At 39.9% G+C, this 22,438-nt stretch overlaps 1 protein-coding gene across 2 annotated transcripts in view; it reads right to left on the bottom strand.

The window, feature by feature from the left end:
- The window catches only part of DMGDH (dimethylglycine dehydrogenase), a 70,981-nt gene that overhangs the window by 37,228 nt on the left and 11,315 nt on the right, over positions 1-22,438 (bottom strand). The window contains exons 3-8 of one of the 2 annotated variants that reach the window (XM_040450000.1): positions 22,160-22,258; positions 20,526-20,690; positions 17,660-17,864; positions 10,007-10,255; positions 7,761-7,959; positions 705-874 (exon numbers count right to left, since the gene is read on the bottom strand). In XM_040450000.1, the coding sequence (XP_040305934.1) occupies positions 705-874; positions 7,761-7,959; positions 10,007-10,255; positions 17,660-17,864; positions 20,526-20,690; positions 22,160-22,258 (1,087 nt within the window). Of the gene's footprint in view, positions 1-704; positions 899-7,760; positions 7,960-10,006; positions 10,256-17,659; positions 17,865-20,525; positions 20,691-22,159; positions 22,259-22,438 lie in introns of both variants that reach the window. The other variant, XM_040450009.1, reaches the window with a different exon arrangement.

Genomic DNA, 22,438 nt, shown 5'->3' with positions numbered 1-22,438 from the left:
CTGCTCCCACAGGCAACCACGTGTGCGCTCTCTCTCTCTCTCTCTCTCTCTCTCAAAATAAATAAATTAATTTTTAAAAAAGTCAAATCACTATGTTGTACACCTAAAACTAACATAATATCATATATGTGTACATATATAATCAACTATACTTCAATTTTTTAAAATTATGTAAAAAAAAGCCAGACTGTCATTCATATAGCTATCCAAGGATAAAGTAAAAGTAAATTTAAAACTTAAAATCATTTGGGGGAAAAAAAAAGCAACTTAAAATCACTTGGGGCGCCTGTGTGGCTAAGTCAGTTAAGCCGACTTCGGCTCGTCATGATTTCACAGTCTGTGAGTTCGAGCCCTGTGCTGACAGCTCAGAGCCCAGAGCCTCGTTCAGATTCTGGGTCTCCCTCTTTCTCTGCCCTTCCCCAGCTCATGCTCTGTCTGTCTGTCTGTCTTTCTCTCTCTCTCTCTCTCTCTCTCAAAAATAAACAAACATTAAAAAAATTTAAAAACTTAAAATCACAGAAGCACTCCACACATTACATATACAAACTCATACAAGATTCCTTCTTGTGTCTTAGAGGCATAATGCTTATTAGAATCCCTAAGTACTCCCACCACAAAGCACAGAATAACAAAGATCTAAAATCAGAGGCACTGCAAGTCAATTCTGTACACACTTTACAGACAATAGTAAATTTGCACTTTACCTATATTGTTGAATCCATATGACTCTCTTGCTTTGGCCTCAGTGTACTGAGTTGTTGTCCATTTGCCATAGCGATTAGGATCCAATTCTATCAGATCAAAAGGAGGTTCTCCATGCAGGATCCAGTCACTGAGATATTTCCCTACCCCACCGGCGTGGATTATGCCGTATCTTTCAAATACAGAGATAAACACCCTGTTATGAACACATGTTGTTTTCCAATAATGAAACATGTCCAACTCTTCTACAGGGCCTCCAAGTTGGAGTGTTCTGTGATCTTCAGAGCAGACAGTCAACATAATGCTTATACTATAGTTTTTTTCCTCGGGAAAAATACATGTTTGGGCATCCAAATGAAATGTACCTGACTTGATAGCTGGTTTGTTTCCACAGTTTCAAGAGATGCATACCTGCAAAATAGCCTCCAACTCTTAGCTAGAAAAGATGCTCACTTTAGGAAAATGGAGGAAAGGAAGAAAAGAGGAAGATGTGGTTATCTTAGCAGCCCTTCTGCTCTAGAATTATCCTGACTGATGGGAACCTTGCAGGAGAAACCGTACACTGCCCAGTGACACATCTCTTCTCAGACTCAACTTAGTTCAGGTCCCCTTAGGCGATGACCTCTGTGCAAGGACCTTGAATCTTTATCTTAGAAGCATTCAGAGGAAGAGGCTCTCACCCAGGGGCTTGTGGGGAGGAGAGAAAAGGAACACTGTCCCCTGTATTTTGCAACTAATGGGTCACTTGGTGACGAGGGTAGGCTTGTTGTCCATTTCTATATGATGATGCTTTAAAACCAAGAACATCACTGTGGCAAATCAGTTGCTATCAGATGAAGGATTCACAGTTTAACATTGGCCATGTGCAGTACTAACCACTCCCTCTTGCCTAGTGAAGGACTTTCCTATAGGTTTATCTGTGGTTTAAGTCAAGACAAGCTTCTGAGGAATTAGATGAGCAGAAAGTCATGTGGGGGATGACCAAGAAATGGAGCTACATGAGCAGACCTCAAAATGCAAGAAATTCCAGTACCTTGAATGACCACAACTTAACAGCCAGACTCACGGGTTCTGAGAGCTTGGGAGCACCTGAGCAAAGACTTTAAATGTTAACTATTTTCCCACAAGATACCAGTTTTGCTGTTTTACAAAAATGAGTAACTAAATTTGTTACGAGGATATTTCTCAAGTAGAATAAAAAGGCGACAATTTACATACTTCTCCAAATAGTTAAAAAAAAAAAAAAAGACATTGGTCATCCAAATCACCCACAAACAATCTCACTAAGTTTCAAGAAAGCAAGAAAAATTATTGAATGTATGCTTAAAATTCACTTAACCAGGCCCAATGTATGATATACAAAAGCTGTCATTTTTGAGATCTAGAGATACTGTTGATAAGACTTGAAATTGTGTAAAGTTGTATTGACATTTATTGAGTGCTTGCTATTTGCCAGGCATTGTTTCCACCTAACATGTACCAGATGATTTATTCTTTAGCAATTTTATTTTACCACTGGGAAAGCCAGTCCCCACTTAGCGATTAAATAAGGTCACACTGCAATAAAGGTCAGGATACAGACTCCATCAACTGACTTCAGCATACACTCTCTCTTACTGAACTTTACCTCTTCAACAGTTCCCAATTTTCAGCCAAGGCACACATGACAGACAGCGTTCACATCCTTGACAGGCTCTTGGGAATAGCCAGGACTGTGCTTGGTTTCCTGCGGCCTCACTGCTATGCCATCATGTTCTTTCCCTTTCAGTAGTGTATATGAGCTAACAAATGGGGCTGAGCGCTGTCAATTGGGGAGAATCCTGAATCAAGGATTATTTGTTTTCAAAAAATGTTTACTTTACAAACTTCAGCTCTCTAACCATTAACAAGCTATGTGTCAAATGCCACACTACTGAGTGTTATGAAACATGCATTGAGAGCCCCTGGCTTAGTAGTTAAAAGCAAGCATAAAGTAAGAGAGCTCTGGGTATGATTTCACTCCTGCCAGTACTAGCTGTGTAACCACGGGCAAGTTGTGTGACCACCCTGAGCTTTAGTCTTCTTTCATGCACACTTCCTTTATGGTTCTAGTGGAGAACATTGGCTTGACATTGAAAGCACATAGTAGGCCAGCAATGCATGCTTGCTGTTAGGCCCCTATACAACCAGTAACAGAGTATGCCTATGCCCAATGGATAAGACTTTCATACCAAGTAATTTGTGTGGCATGGAAGTGGAAGGGAACTTCATAAGGAAAGGAGAGTTAGGTTCTTGTGTCGCTAACATTAATCTGTAGAACCCGCTTCTAAATGGCCCAGTGACTATGCTTTTTGAGTGTTTGTGTCTGCTTTTCAGGATAACTCCGTTAAACTGTCAGATGTTATATCTTACAGCACTCTCCCCTCCTTAAGTTTCCTGTTTATAATGTGCTCTAAGCCAAGAAAACTAGATTCAATTCAATACAATCCATTTAACATGCTGGTTGACATGGTGTCACCTAGAAGCAAAAAACCTTTTGTTAGAATTGTGACAAAACAAAAGTAAAAGAGTTTTGACTGAGGGTGATCTGTGAGTAAGGTAAATGAGCACTGGCATATATGTACACAGTTTGCAAGTTCCCCAAGTTCTCTGGACGGTTGTATCAGAATAACAGACACATTGAAATGCAGATCCCTGGGCCTCTCCCCAGACCACTGATTCAGAACCTATAGGAGTAGTGTCTGGGAATCCATTTGCTTATAGTTTTCCAATTCAACACAACTTCATGGGTTCTCCTGACAAATAGGAATTACACAGATACAATGTAAAGGAGGATGAAACATACATAAGTGACTAATCACAAGGTTGAGATTCTTTTTTAAGTTGGGCATGTGATTCTCCTGCTCAGCCAGGTATGGAAACCACTGGCCTCCAGAACCAGGGAATGGATCACTGATGCAAGCCAGCAGGGGCAGCCAATGTAAGCATTCCATTTTACATAAGAAATATCTTAGCAAGATAGCAACAAGTCCTTTGTTCAGACCAAATCTGTCAGAGTGTGAGGCACTTTGCCTGCCCCCCACCTGTCATCTTCCCTGTCCATCTCCCAACATCTACAACCTGGGAAAATTACCCAGAACAATCAAAGCAGGAATGCAACATTAGCCCCATGCAAGTATATACAATTTGTAGGTAATAAGTAAGTGGTGTTCTAAAGAAATCAACTTCCTAATTTCCTTGGCAAGTAGTAACAGATGCTCCATTAACATATAAATATAATAAGGCCAGGGATACTGTCTGCTTGTTCAGAGCATGGCTCGTGGTCAATGATCCACATATATTTGTTGACTAAATCAATAATTCTATGATTCAGCCAACTGCAGAATCAAAAATAATAAAGACCTAGGAATGCATTTAGCAAAAGAAGTGCAGACTTGTACTCTAAAAACTACAAATCATTGCTGAAAGAAATTTTAAAAGACCTAAACAGGGGCACCTGGGTGGCTCAGTCAGTTGAACGTCGACTTCAGCTCAGGTCATGATTTCATGGTTAGTGAGTTTGAGCACCACACTGGGCTCTGTGCTGACAGCTCAGAGCCTGGAGCCTGCTTCAGATTCTGTGTCTCACTCTCTCTATTCCTCCCCTGCTCCTGCTCTGTCTCTCAAAATAAATAAAAACATTAAAACATTTATAAATAAATAAATAAATAAAAGATCTAAATAAATGGAAAGACATCCCATGTCCATGAATTGGACTTAATATTGTTATAACAATACTCTCCAAATTGATCTACAGATTTAATGCAATACCTATCAAAACCCTAGGTGGCTTCTTTGCAGAAATTGACAAACTGGTCCTAAAAATTGCATGAAAATTTAAGGGACCCAAAGTAGCCAAAACAATCTTGAAAAAGAGCAAAAATTCACACTTCTCAATTTCAGAACTTACTACAAACCTATAGTAATCTAAACAGTGTGGGGGTGCCTGGTGGCTTAGTCAGTTAAGCATCTGACCCTTGATTTCAGCTCAGGTGGTGATCTCATGGTTCGTGAGATAGAGCCCTGTGTGGGGCTCTGTGCTGACAGTGCAGAGCCTGCTTGGGATTCTGTCCCTCCCTCCCTCTCTCTCTCTCTTTCTCTCTCTCTCTCTCTCTCTCTCTCTCTCTCTCTGCCCCTCCCCCACTCATATGCACGCAAGTACTCTCTCTCTCAAAATAAACGCTAAAAAAAAAAAAAAAATGTGGTAATAGCAGAATTGGGAGTCCAGAAATAAACCCATACACATATGGTGAAGTGACTTTTGTCAAGGAAGTTGTGGTATAATAAAAAATAAATATTTGGTCTTTGTCCCCAATTTTTGGCACAGAGCTCCTAAAACCTCTGGAATTTATAGTCTTTGTATGCTAATGAGATGACTCAAGGTGGAGTGAGTGATACCTGGGGGCTTAAATAGGGGCTGGTTCAAGAAGTTGAATCATCAATAGTCGATGATTTCATCAATTATGCCTATGTAATTAAACCTCCATAAAAACCCCTAAATGACAGACTTCAAAGAGCTTTCAGGTTCTGAACGCACTGATGTGCTAGGAAGGTGGTGTGTCAAAGAGGGCATGAAAACTCTGTGCCACACTCCTCCCCCTCACACCTCACCCTGTGCATCTCTTCCATTTGGCTGTTCCTCAGTTGTATACTTTATAATAAATGGGTAAAAGGAAGTGTTTTCCTGATTTCCGTGAGTCATCCTAGTGAACTGTCAAGCCTGAAAAGGGGGTTGTAGGAACTCGCAAAGTTACAGCCAGTCAGAAGTACAGGTGATCCCTGGACTTGCAACTGGTATCTGAAGTGGAGGCAGTTTCATGGGACTGAGCCCTTAACCACTAACTCTGGAAGTTAAGATCAGAATTGAATTGAATTGTTGGACACCCAGTTGGTGTCAGAGAATTAGAAAATTGAAAAATTGAATGTGGGTATCAGAAGTGGTGTCAGAAAGAAGATATCTCAGAAGCCAAGAGAATTCAATGAGCAAAAAACAGTCTTTTCAACAGTGCTGGGACAACTGGTTATGCACAAAAGAATGAAGTTGGACCCCTACCTCACATCATATACAAAAATTAACTCAAAATTGATCAAAGATTTAAATGAAAGAATTAAAACTATAAACTCTTAGAAGAAAACATAGGTATGAATCTTTATGAATTTGGACTGGAAAATGGTTTCTTATATATGAACTACACGCTAAAAAAAAGAAAAAATACGCATTCTGGACGTCATCAAAATTAAAAACCTTCATGCTTCAATGGACACCATTAAAAAAGTGAAAAGACAGCCCACAGAATGGAAGAAAAAAATTGCAAATCATGTATCTGATAAAGGTCTTATGTCTAGAACATATAAAGAACTCCTACAACTCAACAGTAGAAAGACAAATAATCAATTTTTTTAGTGGGCAAAGTATATGAATAAACATTCCTCTAAAGAAGATATTCAAGTAATGTACACGAGAAACACTCCTATATACACATGCCTGCATATGGATGCTATTGATTACCTAAACCCTCAGTTACTTTATACCTTCCAGGTCCTCTGTCTCCATCTAGTTTTCTCCCTCTAGATGTCCCAAAGATATCAACTTAACACTTCAAACCCAACCTTACAAAAATGAAACTCATTATTTTCCTGATTCTCTGTCCCCATGGCCCCAGCATCCAACCAGGGGTCAAGTTAGAAAGTTAGCCATCATTTGCTTTTTTTCTCTTCCTCAAGACCTAATGCAATCAATCATCAAGTCTAAATAATTTTATCTCCTATCTCTCAGTCCCTGCTGCTGCTCCCTCAGTTCAGACCACAGCCCCTCTACTGTACTGGCAGAACAGCACCCCAAGCAGTCACACACCTCTGGCCGGACCTCAATGCCTTGTTTTTAGCTGTAGCCCAGTGCCTAGCAAAGAGACCTTGTACAGAGCTGGCAAACATGAGATATTAGTTGAATACATGGCCAAATAAAATGCAGAAGAAAAATAGAATATTAGAAGCTGTGATATGATAGTAAAGTGGGCTTGACATTAATATTCAACAAATTAATGGGACAAATATTAAGGATGAAGCATCAAATGGGTAACAGAATCGTAAATAGTAAGCAACCTGAGGAATCATAAAGAAACAAATTATGTTGGATAAACCTGAATTATGGTGAAAAAGGCATCATATACGTTATTCATTTGATACTCGGTATTATGTTTGTCACACCGTGTTATGAAAACAGCCTTGTAAAATTGGGGCAAATTGACCAATATGAACATACACAGCATGAAAAGAGACAGGAATAATGGAAATGGCAGGAAATATGCGAAGAGAGGTTTCCAGGAAATCACTGCCCTTCTATGTGATCATTTTTAAAACCTATACAAGTGATTAAACCATTATACAGTCAGGATTTTAAAAGTGAATTAAAAAAAATTTTTTTTTAATGTTTATTTATTATTTTTAAGAGACACAGAGAGAGACAGAGAGCGAGCCGGGTTAGGGCAGAGAGAGAGGGAGACACAGAATCTGAAGCAGGCTCCAGGATCTGAGCTGTCAGCACAGAGCCCAACATGGGGCTCAAACCCACCAACTGAGAGATTGTGACCCGAGCTGAAGTCAGACGCTTAATTGACTGAGCCACCCAGGCACCTGAAGATTGAAATATCTTATTCCTCATATCTCAATGGTCATTTAAGGAAGAAAACTCTCTGCCCGTCTCTCATTTTCCATTTTGGACTGAGATTACGAGACAAGACTTATCTATAATACTTGACTCTATTAAAAAAGATACTTGACTCTATAATAAATGTTGAATTAAGTGGAGATACTCAGGGTGCTTGGTTGGCTCAGTCAATTGAACACCCGACTCTTGATTTCAGCTCAGATCATGGGATAGAACCTCGCATCAGGCTCCATGCTCGGCGTGAAGCCCGCTTGGGATTCTCTTTCTCTCTCCCTCTGTCCCTCTCCCTCACTTGTGCTTGCTCTCTTGAAAATTAAAATAAAATAAAATAAAATAAAATAAAATAAAATAAAATAATAAAAGAGATACTTACCCAAAGCCTATAGCCACCCAGTAGTTTCTGACTCCCTGATGGGGCCCCACCATAGGCAGAATGTCAGGAGAATAGGTGATAGGACCATTGACGATATTGATGATATCAGCCTTTTTCAAGACTGGAACCATTTCCATGGCAGCTTCCACATGTTCCATAATTCGGTCAAGATCAGACTCAAAGAGCTCCTTTCCAAACCCTGAAGAGACATACCATTGTGGTCAGGATGCCACAATTGCCCTGACAGGTATTCCAAAGTGACTTAAGTCTGAATCAGTTTACATTTAAAGATGGTCTTATGGAAGGTACTTCTTTTTTTTTTTTTAAGTCTAAACTTAATATTCACTATCAACAGATAAGTACCCATCACATTTCTGAGAATAATAATTTATTTTTGTTGAAATAATAAAATCATGAAAGTTAATCCTCTTAATTAATAATAAATATAAATCTAGGTATATCAACAGTTTTCAACATGTAAACCAATCATAATTTTAAAAAACAAACAATAACTGGTTTGTCAAGAGAGAACTTTTATCTTTTAATTAACCCTAAAAGTCTGATCTATCCTCCCAGTCAAGGGCAAATGGGAGCTTGCAAAGTCATGTCAGGACACAGGGCATAAACAGAAAACTACTCCAGGATCTAGAATAATGGATGCTAGATGCCTTTTAGCTCTCAGCACAGAAAGAATGGCATGGAGGCCTCCTCCCGCACGCCCGCTCCCATACGTAATTGAGAGCTAGATTCTTAGAAAAGAGTCAGGGTCTTGAAACACAATAATTTCCTCATTCGTAAAAGGTACTGTGATTGAAGCCACAGATGAGCCTCTAAAAGAACTTCTCCACCAATACTGGTGACTTTCCCACACAGCAGTCAGCCAGCTTCTTGTTCCTCCTGTGAAAAGCATGTTGGGTCAGTTGCACAGAGGCCTGCAGACCACGAGGGTTGGACCAGGACATGTACGTGCCCAGGGCCAGCTAACAATCTGGCTCTCCCTCCAACTTGGAATTTGGAAATTTAAATATTTGTTCAACATTTATTTGGAAGATGGGGCGCCTGGGTGGCTCGGTCGGTTGAGCATCCGACTTCGGCTCAGGGCATGATCTCACGGTTTGTGAATTCAAGCCCCGCATCGGGCTCTGTGCTGACAGCTCAGAGACTGGAGCCTGCTTCGGATTCTGTGTTTCCCTCTCTCTCCGCCCCACTCCCTGCTTGTGCTCTGTCTCTCTGTCTTTCAAAAATGAATAAACATTAAAAAAAAATTTTTAAAAACAAAACATTTATTTGGAAGACAGGCTGCCAGCATGAGGGAAGAACAGAAAGGAAGGTTCTCAGGTGGCCATCAGCCCTCCTGAGATCAGGAGCTCTTCCATGCAAGCCCAAATGTGCAGAGCCAACTCAACAAAACAAAAGCCCTCAGCTAGCTGGCCCAACTTCTCTGGAAGGCAGTTTAGTGATCATTCATGGTCACATGGGCATATGTGTATTGAGGAGTAGGGGAGAACTTCAGTCCCTATCCCAAGTAGCTTATTGAAGTATAATTCTAGGAAGTACAATTTCCTCCATTTCTTTATATCCCCTATAATATTTCAGTGCCCCAATGACATTTTAGTATTTTCTATAGATTGTTTTGTTTACCTCCTTAGGTAACCTCCATCTTTAATTTAGCTCTGTAGAAATGTTTCATGAAAAACAAAATGGGTCCACCTCCCTTACATAAACTATGGTTCCTCCCACTTCGCATAGGGCTTTTCTACATTTATTTATGGAGTAGGGGAGGGCATCAGTTTGCAGGAGCAACCTATCCTGCTCTGTGACAGACTCTGACGCTTTCATTCTTAGTAGGCTGGATATCCTGTCTCTGCTACCTGCCATGTTTCCAACAGTCAAAGCACAATATCAGCTATATCCAAATCCGGAAACTAGACCAGGCAGGTGAGAGAGCGAGGAAAAAGTACGGAGGAAGGAGGTTGGTGCGGGCAGGTGAAAAATTACCTGGAAGCGGAAGATATGTTTCTTCAGCTTCTCCATCACCAACTGCCTCTTCTCTCTTTCCTTACTTCCTGCTATGATCGGTGAAAGGGACATGAGAACAGAGCTGGCCTCAAACCCCTCACCTCCAGCGTCCCAGGTATCCAGTAGTCTAATGTTACGGTGTCATCTTAGTCTACAGCCAGCCCCCGCCACAGAGAAGACAAAACATATGTGCCCGACCTGCACACACTTGCATTTGTGGAACCCACCTGGAGGGACTCCATTGGTGACCCACGAGTCCTGCACTTTCATTTTCTCCTGACTTTCATAGGGACCAAACAAAAGCCCATCCCTTTCCTGTCGCAGATAATAGGATCCTTCCAGGTCACGGAGCACAGGGAGTTCTCGTTTCAAAGCTTTCACTTCAGGTATAGTTGATGTCACAACATATTGATGCTGGACCGGAATGAGAGGGTGTTCTAATCCCACCATCTTACCTACTTCACGAGCCCAAAATCCTTAAAGAAAAAAAAGTCATTTTAAAATGTTACCACATACGTAAACATACTACACCTGACACGGATATGGCAATTTATTTTCAGATAAAATATTGAGAAGACTTCAGTACTCATGGAAAGTCTAAAGAATGTGATAACAACTTTAAATTTTTTGTCATTACAAAACTGAACCTGGGGGAAGCGAGTATTTTACCTGCCCCAGCGTTTTGAAGACACCTATAATCTAACAGATACATACTTGTTTTTCAGGAGTTTGTAATTCCTGAAAAAATATTTTGTCTATAAGCAGAGGCAGGCAGGAAAACAACAACACATTTATTTGAAGGACAAACCAAACAACCCAAATATATAAAATGTACAAATATTGATAAGAAAGACAGTAATGGACTGACCCTACTCCTGAAACAGAAATGATCAAACAATAAAGGGGCCTGTGTTGATCGGTATAATAATTGTGCACAAGAAAGCCTTCCAAGTCAATCCCTCTATCCCCCAGACCCTCCTCTCCCCACATTACTGATGCCTAAGATTCTACAAATACAGAATTGTTCTGTTAACTTAAATTTTGAAAATATATACTTTGGGAGAGATAGCACAGTAAGTTTTATCTGTTATTGTAAACGCTTGGCTAGAATACATCTGTAAGATCCTTGCTTGCAACGGGCATGAAGGAACCATGAGTCCAGTAAGTGGGAGTACCTCTATGAGAATGTATCTCAGTTCACAGTGTGTATTGGGACTGTCTTACCGGTGGAGATGAATGTTATTTTTACCTTTGCAAAAGAAAAAAACAGATTGTGGCTGAAAGGACCCTTGATTCTCCCCCAGCTGACTCTTCAGTACACAGATGTGGAGCTAAAGTCCAGAGAAGGAAAGAGACATGCCCATGTCACACTGGGACACCTTGGAATCATCATACCTTATTGGTTTTGTTCCTGTGGGAAGATTTTGTTTTAAAAATCCAAGACACCTTCACTTGCATAAAGGTATTTTAGAATCTAGAATGATTATTTGGCAGGGACATGGTGTTGCCTGACCCATCAGCAGATTATTTGGGGGAAGGAGGTTCTATTTGCTTGTTTGCTTCAGAATAATTTTGAGTAATCATTCAAATGATTAGAGAATCTTATTCAAGTTATTTCTTTAGAGGTTGCACTCAATTTTTTAACCATTTCTGTTTCTGCTTTTTTTAGGAATCTAATGAAGAGTTCTGAAGCCTATGTCATTATGAGGTTCAGAGCTAAATACAGGATCATCGATTATGAATCAGTCTGGGAACCCAGACTATGTACCCTATGTGTCAAAATTTATTTCTACTGGGGTGCCTGGGTGGCTCAGTCGGTTAAGCACCGAACTTCAGCTTGGGTCATGATCTCACAGTTTGTGGGTTCGAGCTCTGCATCAGGCTCTGTGCTGACGGCTCAGGGCCTGGAGACTGCTTCGGGTTCTCTGTCTCCCTCTCTCTCTCTGCCCGTCCCCAACTTGCACTCTGTCTCTCTCTCTCTCAAAAATAAACATTAAAAAAAATTTTTTTTAATTATTTCTATTTTACTATCTAAATGTCATCCTTGGGCTTTGTTGTTTTGCTTTGGCCTAATGGCTAAACTGGCCATAAGTGTTTGTTTGTTTAATATTTATTTATTTTTGAGAGAGAGAGATAGAGAGGGGGAGAGAGAAAGAGAGAGAGAGAAAGAGAGAAAACAAGGTGGGGGGGAGGGGTAGAGAGGGAGGGAGACACAGAATCTGAAGCAGGCTCCAGGCTCTGAGCTGTCAGCACAGGGCCTGACGTGGGGCTCAAGCTCACGAACTGTGAGATCATGACCTGAGCTAAAGTCAGATGCCTAACTGACTGAACCACTCAGGTCCCCTGGCCATACTTCTTTAATAGCCCCCTAACTGGATGTCTATTTGCAAACCAAAAATCTTACTTGTGGGCATTAGAGCCTCTTGTTGGTCTTTTAATAATTTAAGGATTTAATTTATTTTTGTTAGTAGGAAGAAGTGAATTTTCAATGGAAGAACTTTGTAGGAAAATATAGGAAAGCCATAAATGCTACTTATACGCACCACAGCAGATTTAAAATATAAAAAGCCAAAATATTTAGCCTAGCAATTCAAACCACTCCAGTATCCTCAATACACTTATTTCAATTAAAAGCATAAATTGAAGAAAATAAATTCTTTCCTATTCAAACATATTTATGAATTTCTGAGTCTAATTGTTTGCTTATTAATGCACTTGATCATTAAAATACAGTGGGAACATATGCGTAAGTATTATAGAACTGTATGATTTTACACTCCAAAACAAGCCCAATGCTGTTTTACCCTATAGCGGTGGTGTTTGTTGGCATTTTCTTCCTCTTTCTGTCAAGCAAGTTAACCTAAATCTGGTGTGGTTATAATTCAACTCTCACTACATCACCCACCCACCAAGTTCAAAGGTAAGAGAGACAAATATGGGGGCGCCTGGGTGGCGCAGTCGGTTAAGCGTCCGACTTCAGCCAGGTCACGATCTCACGGTCCGTGAGTTCGAGCCCCGCGTCGGGCTCTGGGCTGATGGCTCGGAGCCTGGAGCCTGTTTCCGATTCTGTGTCTCCCTCTCTCTCTGCCCCTCCCCCGTTCATGCTCTGTCTCTCTCTGTCCCAAAAATAAATAAATGTTGAAAAAAAAAATTAAAAAAAAAAAGAGAGACAAATATGGAAGAATCACTAAAATCTACCATTATGACCTGAGAAACAACAGGAGGGTCAATAAAAATAGTTATTGGAAATGGCTTCTGTTTTTTTTTTAATGCAATGATTAATAGAAATAGAGTTAAAATGAAGAGTGAAGGTTCATAGACAAGTTTACTTGTACAAGGTGGTTTATACAGTGACAGTGATGGTTTGTTTATACAGTGGCATTCTCTGATGCAGAGTGTCAGGCAAAATTAAGCAATTCTCTTTTGGCCGAACACTGGGCTTCACGTTGGCATGATCCAATCATATTTCTGATTTACCATATTAAGAAAAGTCTTAAGTAAAGTTTATAAAGTTATCTCAGGCTTAATGAGTCAAGTAGAAAAGGAGTCAAGAGAAACATTCTTCACCAGGCAGAGAAAAAACTTACGTGATAATAAAATATCTTCTCATGCCCCTGAGCAGTTTCAGGTACCAAAGGCAAGTTAGACTATTTTATCCCAAGAGGTCACAAGTGTCCAAAACTAGTTTTCAGCTCTGCTTGCTCAAGAATAAGGTTACTACAGGGTGCCTGGGTGGCTCAGCCAGTTAGGCTTCCGACTTGGCTCAGATCATGATCTCGTGGTTCCTGGGTTCAAGCCTCATGTCGGGCTCTGAGCATCAGGCTCTGTGCCTGACAGATTTGACAGCTCAGAGCCTGGAGCCTGCTTCAGATTCTGTGTCTCCCCTCTCTCTCGGCCCTCCCCTGCTTGTGCTCTCTCTCTCTCTCTCTCCCTCTCTCTCTCTCTCTCTCAAAAATAAATAGACATTAAAAAACAAAGTTAAAAAAAATGTAAAAGAGGGGCGCCTGGGTGGCTCGGTCGGTTAAGCGTCCGACTTCGGCTCAGGTCATGATCTCACGGTCCGTGGGTTCAAGCCCTGCATCGGGCTCTGTGCTGACAGCTCAGAGCCTAGAGCCTGTTTCAGATTCTGTGTCTCCCTCTCTCTGTGACCCTCCCCTGTTCATGCTCTGTCTCTCTCTGTCTCAAAAATAAATAAACATTAAAAAAAAAATGTAAAAGAATAAAGTTACTATGTTCTCTCTCCTCTAGGAACATCTATGTAATAGTGTTTCTCTAAAGATGTTTTGCAGACCATCTGGAACAGACACTACAGTACCTGGAGTACTTGCTTAAAATAGAGCTTCTGAGTCCCCACCCAGATCACTTAAATTAGAATCTTTTGAAATCTGGGAAACTTTCCACAGCAATTCATACGTACATCAGTTTGAGAACCAAATGTACCAACAGAATGGGTGCTGTGTGACAATGGAACAAGTGAAAGGAGGTGGGTAAGGTTAAAAGCCTGTGCCCAGAAGTTATAGCAAACTGATGCTAGTGTTCCCGGGATGGGGTGGTGGGAGGGGCAGATAGGCTTTCAAGGAAACAATTATAATCATAATTATTAGACGTATTTTTTCTAGTGCTTACTGTGTGGTACTGGTTCTGTTCAGGGTACTTTACATTATTAGCTACTTACCAGTCATAACAGCTTTCTGAGATGAGAACTATTCTCTCCGTTTTACAAATGAGTAATTTGCCCAGGTGTCTCTGGGCCAGAGAGCCCCATAGACCTGGACAATGCTGGAAACACATCAGCAAACGGACACATTTTTTTTTTAATTTAAAAAAAATTTTTTTTTAATGTTTATTTATTTTTGATAGAGAGACAGAGCACAAGCGAGAGAGGGGCAGGGAGAGAGGGACACACAGAATCCGAAGCAGGCTCCAGGCTCCGAGCCGTCAGCAAAGAGCCTGATGCGGGGCTCGAACTTGTCAACTGCGAGATCATGACCTGAGCCAAAGTCCAACGCTTAACCAACTAAGCCACCCAGGCACCCCAAACAGACACATTTTTACTTTTAGACTTTCCTTTTCATGAATATACTAAAGACTCAGCTGCCTTCTGTTACGACTTCACATAAAGAAACCTCTAGCAGGTTATGGTACAGTTGAGTACCATAATGGTGGTGTTTACGTCTTTTATATTTCGGTCACATTTCCAAGTCTATATCCTGGTTGCTTTAATCAGATTTCAGAGCTAGCCTGAAGGCCTTGCCTGAATTTGTGAGACATCCTGGTCTCACTAAGTAACTCTGGGATATATCTGTCAGCCACGCATTCTCAAATCACGTTAACACAACGCTTTCTGCAGATGCTTTATTCATAAAACTGATCTCTGTTAATTTCAGTTCTAGAAGCGAGCATACCCAAACCTTTGCCCTCAGTTACTGAGGCTTACCTTCTATACTGCAAATAAGGTGTTTTTTTTTTTAAGCAGACTTACAAATAATTAAACACACACTTCTCCACACCTTCCATGGACTACAAATATGCAATCAGTTAGATTTTCTCCAGTAACTTTTACCCAGTGGAAGAGAAGAGATCGAGAAAGAAAAGGAAAAAAAAAAAAAACAAGATTATGGGCCAGAGATACGATCTGCATGAGATAAAGAATTGAACATTGAGACAGCACAGTTCTTCACACAATTTTCAAGAAGGAGCTGCTTGGCTTACCAAAAACTGAGGATGCGAGAGGGAGTAGATGTGACTGGGTAAAACACCTCCGGAAGAAAGAACAAAGAAGGGCATCCTGGAGAACAATCCAGTCTGGAGAAAATTAGGTCCCATGGAGCGGTAAATGCAGGGCCACACTGTCAACCTAATTCCAGCGATTTCTTTCCCAGGCCGGCACCAGAGAAGCTGTACTCCAGGACCTCCTGCCATAGCCCTCCCCCACCCAACCACACAAGATTTCACAGTTGCATAGAAAACTTCACCTGGTAACCACTGCCCTGGGTTTAGGTCAGATGTCTTTGAGAATTATTCTATCTTTATCTTCAGTGATTCCTTATTCCTCACAGTTTATGGTTTAGAAAAAATTTATTACAGGAGTGCCTGGGTGGCTCAGTCTGTGAAGCATCTGACTTCGGCTCAGGTCATGATCTCGTGGTCTGTGAGTTCGAGCCCCACATCAGGCTCTGTGCTGACAGCTCAGAGCTTGGAGCCTGCTTCAGATTCTGTGTCTCCTTCTCTCTCTGCCCCTCCCCAGCTCGCATTCTCTCTCTCTCTCTCAAAAATAAATAAACATTAAAAAAAAAGAAAAATGTATTACAGTGGCAATGAATTATGTAAATAAAAGCTTACCATCTTAGGAAAACATCAAAAAATATGTTAAATTAAGTTCTTCTACATTATTTCTCAAAATATCAGTGGGGAGCGTGTGGCTGCCTGAAGCACTGTGTTGAGAGACGTGGGAGAACACGCCCAAGCCCATCTGAAATAAGTGCAGTGATCAATTAGTGATGTCTGGTATGGAGGTCAGAGTGTGTTTGTTTCATCTGTTTAGTTTGCTATCACTATAAAAACAGTTCAATGGATTTAGACAATAATTTTGTGAGACCATAAAGTTACAAGATTACAAGGAATCCTTGCTACATGCGGAAGAAAATATGAATGATTTCATTGCCTTAAATCTTCTCACAAAATTTAGATCAGTGGTGCCCAAGGATGGTGATGGGTTACCAGATAGGGATTGGGGTGGGGTGGGGTGAGAGGCAAAGCTCAAAAACAAAGCAATGTTTTGTTCCTTTGCTTTTACTGTGTAGGCAAGTCCTTTTACATTATTTTGAATTTCAGATAATATTAAAGAAAGCATAAGACTTTTATGCTTTTCAAATGGAGGGCATGGATTAGAAAAATTCAAAAATACTAATTTAAACTCTTAAATATAATTTGATATGATAAATAATAAAGATTGGTTTCATTTTATAATTTAAGTAATGACTCCAAGAACAGACCACAAGAAAATCAGTTACTGGCTCTTGCTTACTTTGGGTTTTAAATTAACCACTATGAACTACAGGTAAATACAAATTATTAGTCCAGTTCAGACTGCATAAGCATTTTCCTTTGCACAAGAGCTTACTTTTGTATGTCTGATAATTGAAAATGACTCCACAGGTAAATGACCTGTTGGAAAGTGTATTAACTCAGGAATCAAAAGACTCAGGTCCAAAACCTGGCCCCAACATAACTCTGCTGCTTTGCCAAGTAACATGACATTTCTGGAACTTGGTCTCCACAGTGGAAAAATGGGTGGGTTGTGAGATTAACTCAAATATCCCTTTTGACTTACTAATCTGAGTCTAAATTGTTACAGAACAATGTAAAAAATCAAGGTTATGAAATAGGTTTAATAATGTTCTGAAAGGAAAAGAGTTAAACGTTTTTTTGACGGAAGTCAATGAATCAGAAAAGGATGAGAGAGCACACAAATGATCAGATCTGCTCCCAAAAGTAAACTGAGAACAAAGGGATGCTCACGAATTTGAACACTAGACTTTGGTTATTAGAATAAAGAAAGAGTGAACATAGAAAAAGCAGCATCATTAGCAAAAGATGATCTGGAGCAGAAGAAAACAGAGAATGGAGAAGAACACCAACTTTCTATGGGTGACCAAGGACAGGGTGGCATCTCACACACCAAAAGCAAAGTGATGGAGGGAGGGCTTTGTAGCTTAGAAACAGACAAAATGTTCACCTTTGGAATGTTACAGTGCTCCCTAACAATGTACATAATGTAAAATATTAGATATTACTCTATGACCAAATATCTTATTTCTTTGCCACTTGAAAAAAACCTACTAATTACACATATATTGAATTATATATATAATGCTTACCTGCAGCATTCACAATTCTATTCGCTCTCATAGATCCCTGTGGTGTTTCAACTTCCCATGTTCCATCTGACCTGGGTATCAGAGAAGTCACCGGGGCAGGATACTTTAAAAGGGCACCATATTTCCTAGCCCCAGCAGCTAGGGCCATAGTTAGAGAGTAAGGATCGATGTGACCATCTCCAGGATTATACAGTCCAGCTAAAATCTAAATCAATCATAAAAGAGTCAATATTTAAACAAATACATATCCATTATTCTGTGTAAAACTGGACTGTAAAAGTGTATCATGGCATCAGATTGACCAATCTGTACTTCTTTTCCCTTTATCAAATCTCAAACTAGGGCAGGATTCACACTGAATGTTAAGTAGACAGGCTACTTAATAGAGGTTTGCAATTGTCTCCAATATCCATTCTCGCCCCCAACCCTCATGGCAATGTAAACTGAATGTTTATGTAGACACATGGCCACTAAGAACAGTTTCCAATAGTTGGCAGTTATTAGTTCCAACTGGTAGCTAAAAGTATTACTAAGTTTTGGTCAATGAAATAAAAATGAAAGCATCATGTGGCAGCTTTCATGAATTATTTTTTTAAAAGCCACTGGCATATGCCCTTTGTCCTTTCTTCTTTGCCCTTCCTCAATCCCATTGTCTGGAATGCAGACATGACAGCTGGAGCTCTAGCTGCCATCTTGGAATAAGAACACAAGAGTCACACCTTAGGAATAACAGCAATGATCCAGAAGGTGACTGGGTTCCTGAAGTCTTTGTGGAAAATAGCCATCATTCAAATCCTGCACTGCCTTACTGAAAGAGAAATTATCTTCTATCTTATCTAAGCATTATCATTTTGGTTTCTAACATTTTCAGTTAATCTAATACTAACCGATCAGTTATTTATATTGAATTGTTTAATACTGTTAATAAATTCACTTGTTAAATATATGTAAGTGTCAGGAAAATGTATACTTGATTTAGTCATTCAACAGCTTAATACCTGAATACCTATGCTATCCTAGGACTTCAGTCTGGGTACCACGTGGAAACAAAGAAGAATGACAGTCTGATGAACCGAGTTGATAGAAGGAACACTGTGCAGTATTATACTCAGGTTTCATCCATTCAACAGAAATCTACTGAGCACCAAACAAGGAGCTTTTGTCAAGTGTCTTTTCTGCATCTGTTGAAATGATCGTGCGTGTTTGTCCTTTATTCTATTGATGTAGCATATTACATTGATCGATTTTCAGATGTTAAATCAACCCTGCAACCGTGGCATAAATTCCACTTGGTCGTGCTGCATCATCCTTTCTAAATATTGCTGAATTCAGTTTGCTAGTATTTTCTTAAGGATTTTTGCACCGATATGCACAATATGTCTTTCTTTTCTTGTCATGTCTTTGTCTGGTTTTGGTATCAGGGTAATACTGGCCTCATGGAAGGAGTTGGGAAGTTTTCTCTTCTATTTTTGGAAACATTTGTGAAGGATTAGTACTAATTCTTCTTTAAATGTCTAGTGGAATTTACTAGTGAAGCCATCTGGGCCTAATCTTTTCTTTGTGGGTAGCTTTTGATTATACTAATCCAATCTCTTGTTATAGTTTTAGTGCAAGAGACTTGTTTTGATTTTAATGGAATTCATATTACTGTAGACTTCCAAATGTCATGTTGGTATTTTATAATGGATATGTCCTCATTGAAGTAATCCTGTATTTATTTGATTTGGCACCCTGCCCCAGACCCAGAGAATACTCTTCCCACGTATTTCCATTGTCCAATACCTTTGAGAAAACACTGTGATGGTGAGGTCTTCCAGCAAAGCACTCCGAGGGTGACATATAAACACATATAACATATTCTTACATCGGTGGAATTTCAATGCAGACGATGCAATGCGACATCACTCTGCCACCACACTGTCATCACACAAAACTATAGACAAGAGAGTGCCAGCAGCCTATAAAGACTCACAAGGGCAAACAGCCCCAGCACCCCCTCAGTGATACAAGGTGCTGCTACAGTTCAAAGATGTTACAGGCAGTCATAGGGAGAAACTTTAAGCCTCTATGTTCCTCGACAGCCTCACCTGGTGGTATACTTGAGTAGTGAGTACAAGGGAGTCTGAGAGCCTGGCTTCAAGTCTCTGCTCCAGCTCTTTCTAGCTGGATGAGCTTGGTTCCATTATGTAAAGTATCTACACTGCAGTTTCCTGTTTAGTAATAATAGATACTGTATAATATTATTGTGAATATTAATAAAATTATGCCTATGAAAAGCTTAGCATAGTAGTACCTGGTACATAAATCTGTGCCATAGTGTTATGTAGCACAGTGTTAGCCATTCTTACTATTCGAATGGGAGTATTGACTAGCAAAACAAAAGCAAATGGTTAAAACCAGATAAATATCTGGTATGGAGCCTATTGGCAGTACAGTTATGAGCTAGAAGATATTTACAGAGCAACATAGCATGGCACCTCTAAATTTGATTTTGTAAAAAGTTTCAATAAGACAACCTTTCTCTCTATATATTTATCATACCAGGTCATTGTTTTCTCTGAAGTTCTCAACAGAAACTTATGTATGGAAACCCCTAGGTCTGGGGGACATAGTAATAAAAAGGTATTGAAAATGTCTCGTTAGTTGTCCCAGGTAGAAAACATTTTTTCATTACTTTTTTATTTAATTTGGCATACGTAATAGCCCACCTTGTTACGTACCCAAATTCTAGCATTAACCATCTATCTGATTTCACCATTCAAGATGTGCGCACAAAGTTTTTCTACCTTTAATAAGCTTCTTAAAGTAACTTTTTCTACTCTTAATTCAAGTTAATGGATGGCGAAAACACCCTTAAGATAAATACCTTATTCATGTTGAGTAGCGGAAACATCTCTTGAATTTTTTCAGGCTCAATAATATACTGCTCTGTTGCATGCCAGCCAGTCCGAGTCATCTGATATTTAAATTCATCTACCCTTACAGGAGTGGTAGCGATTCTGATACTCCCTGGCTGATGGAACCCCACCACCTGTGACAATAATGCCAAGACAAACACATACATAAATCATTATTTGGCATTCAAACATGGTTCTCCTTCAGCACGATGAAAATGCAAGTGTGTAAGAAAAGAGTTGGTCTATGCCGTGCAAGAGATAACTGTATCAAATAGTTGCCTCTTACAAAGACGCTCATTCAGCAACTATTTACTAATTGTCTCCTCTGTGTCAGACACCATGCTAAGCCGCAGAGATGCGTTACAAACAAGAAGCAAAGACCCTTCTGCATGGAGTTTATGGTCTACAGGGGAAGGCAGACAGCTGAAAGCACAATTACAATAACACGGGATAGGGTTCATGTACAGAGTAAAAGAAAACTGTGTGACAAAGAGAAAGACAAAGGATTTGAGGAAGGAATGTAAAGAATCAGAATGTTGCAGTGATGAGATCTCATGTGAAATGAAAACAACATTCATGCGACAGTTCTTGATGTCCTTCAGTTGGCCAAGGATTCAGCTAGGCCCTAGGTTACAGAAATAAAAGATCTTCTCCTTGCCCTCAAGTTTCTCATAGTCCCGAGGGAAGATCAATCAGTAAAGCAAATGCCACAACAGGGAGGAGCGGGGGGCAGGGGGGAGAGATTCGTGTTAAAGGAACGTTGTAAGAACATACATATGTTGTTAGAACCAAGAGAAGTGCCCTTAGCTGTCCTGACTGGTGGGTGGGGGAAGTCAAAGACAGCTTCTCAAAGGGGGTGACCTCAGGGAAGGGTAAAGGGTGAGTGTTGAGATGGGGCCAGAGAAAATGTTGTTTCAGGCAGAGAGCCCAGCACATTCCAGAGCTATATGTAATTAAGATTAACTGAAGCGTATAAGCATAGCAAAGAGTGGCAAGGGAAAACGTTGGAAAGGCAAGCAGGGTTCACTTGATGAAGACTCTCCCCCTCTGGCCTTTGGCTGTGGGCCATCTGATAGTTTTAGGCAAGGAAAAATAGCATGAAAAATTTAAGTAAACTTCCATCTTAGCCTATGGGTAGTGTTTGCCTGTGACTTTATTTTGAGAATACTAATGTAAGCATGAGAAGAGATAAAAATAAAAGTGAGGGGCTTTTAGTGAAATACTTTTCAAAGCTGTGTGACAATCTTCAGGCACGGCCATCAGATCCTTTGTAATCCAGTTGCTGAAATACTCTGATTTCTGAGTTTCTAGATATAGTAACTGATGAAAGATATTTTTGAAAGCTGCTTTTTATCCTTTCCTTATTTAAAAAATCAAGAAGAGTGGTGAATTGCATGGGAAATGTACTTCAAGAAATTAAACCAAAAACAGAGCAAATTCGAGGGGTTCTTACCTTACACATTCATTAGATTTCTCTACCACATTAAACATTTCACATGCCATTAATGTCACTACACACATGATAATATGTCCAAATTCTTCAGAAATCTTACACAGTTCTGAGAAATCGACCTAAAAGAAATTTCAAGTTAAATACATCTACCTGTCCAGTTTCCTCTTCCAATTTCTCATAAAGTTTGATGCTAGCATAATGTATCTTCTTCAAGTTTATTCCAGGATGAAAGTAAGTTGTTAAACCTGCCTTAAAATGAGAAGGAGAGAAAATACTTAAAAAAAACCTGTCATTCTCTAATTTTTTTATTTGGGTATAGTTGACACACAGTGTTACATTAGTTTCAGGCGTACATCGAGATTCCACAACTCTATACATTCTGTTCTGCTCATCACAAGTGTAGCCACCATCTGTCACGATGTAACACTA

Source organism: Herpailurus yagouaroundi, unplaced genomic scaffold (genome assembly GCF_014898765.1).
Source record: "Herpailurus yagouaroundi ecotype Mexico unplaced genomic scaffold, PumYag 29, whole genome shotgun sequence".
NCBI classification, from domain to species: Eukaryota; Metazoa; Chordata; class Mammalia; order Carnivora; family Felidae; genus Herpailurus; species Herpailurus yagouaroundi.
The sequence above is the reverse complement of the archived record's forward strand: the minus strand, read 5'-3'. Positions and strand labels throughout refer to the sequence as shown.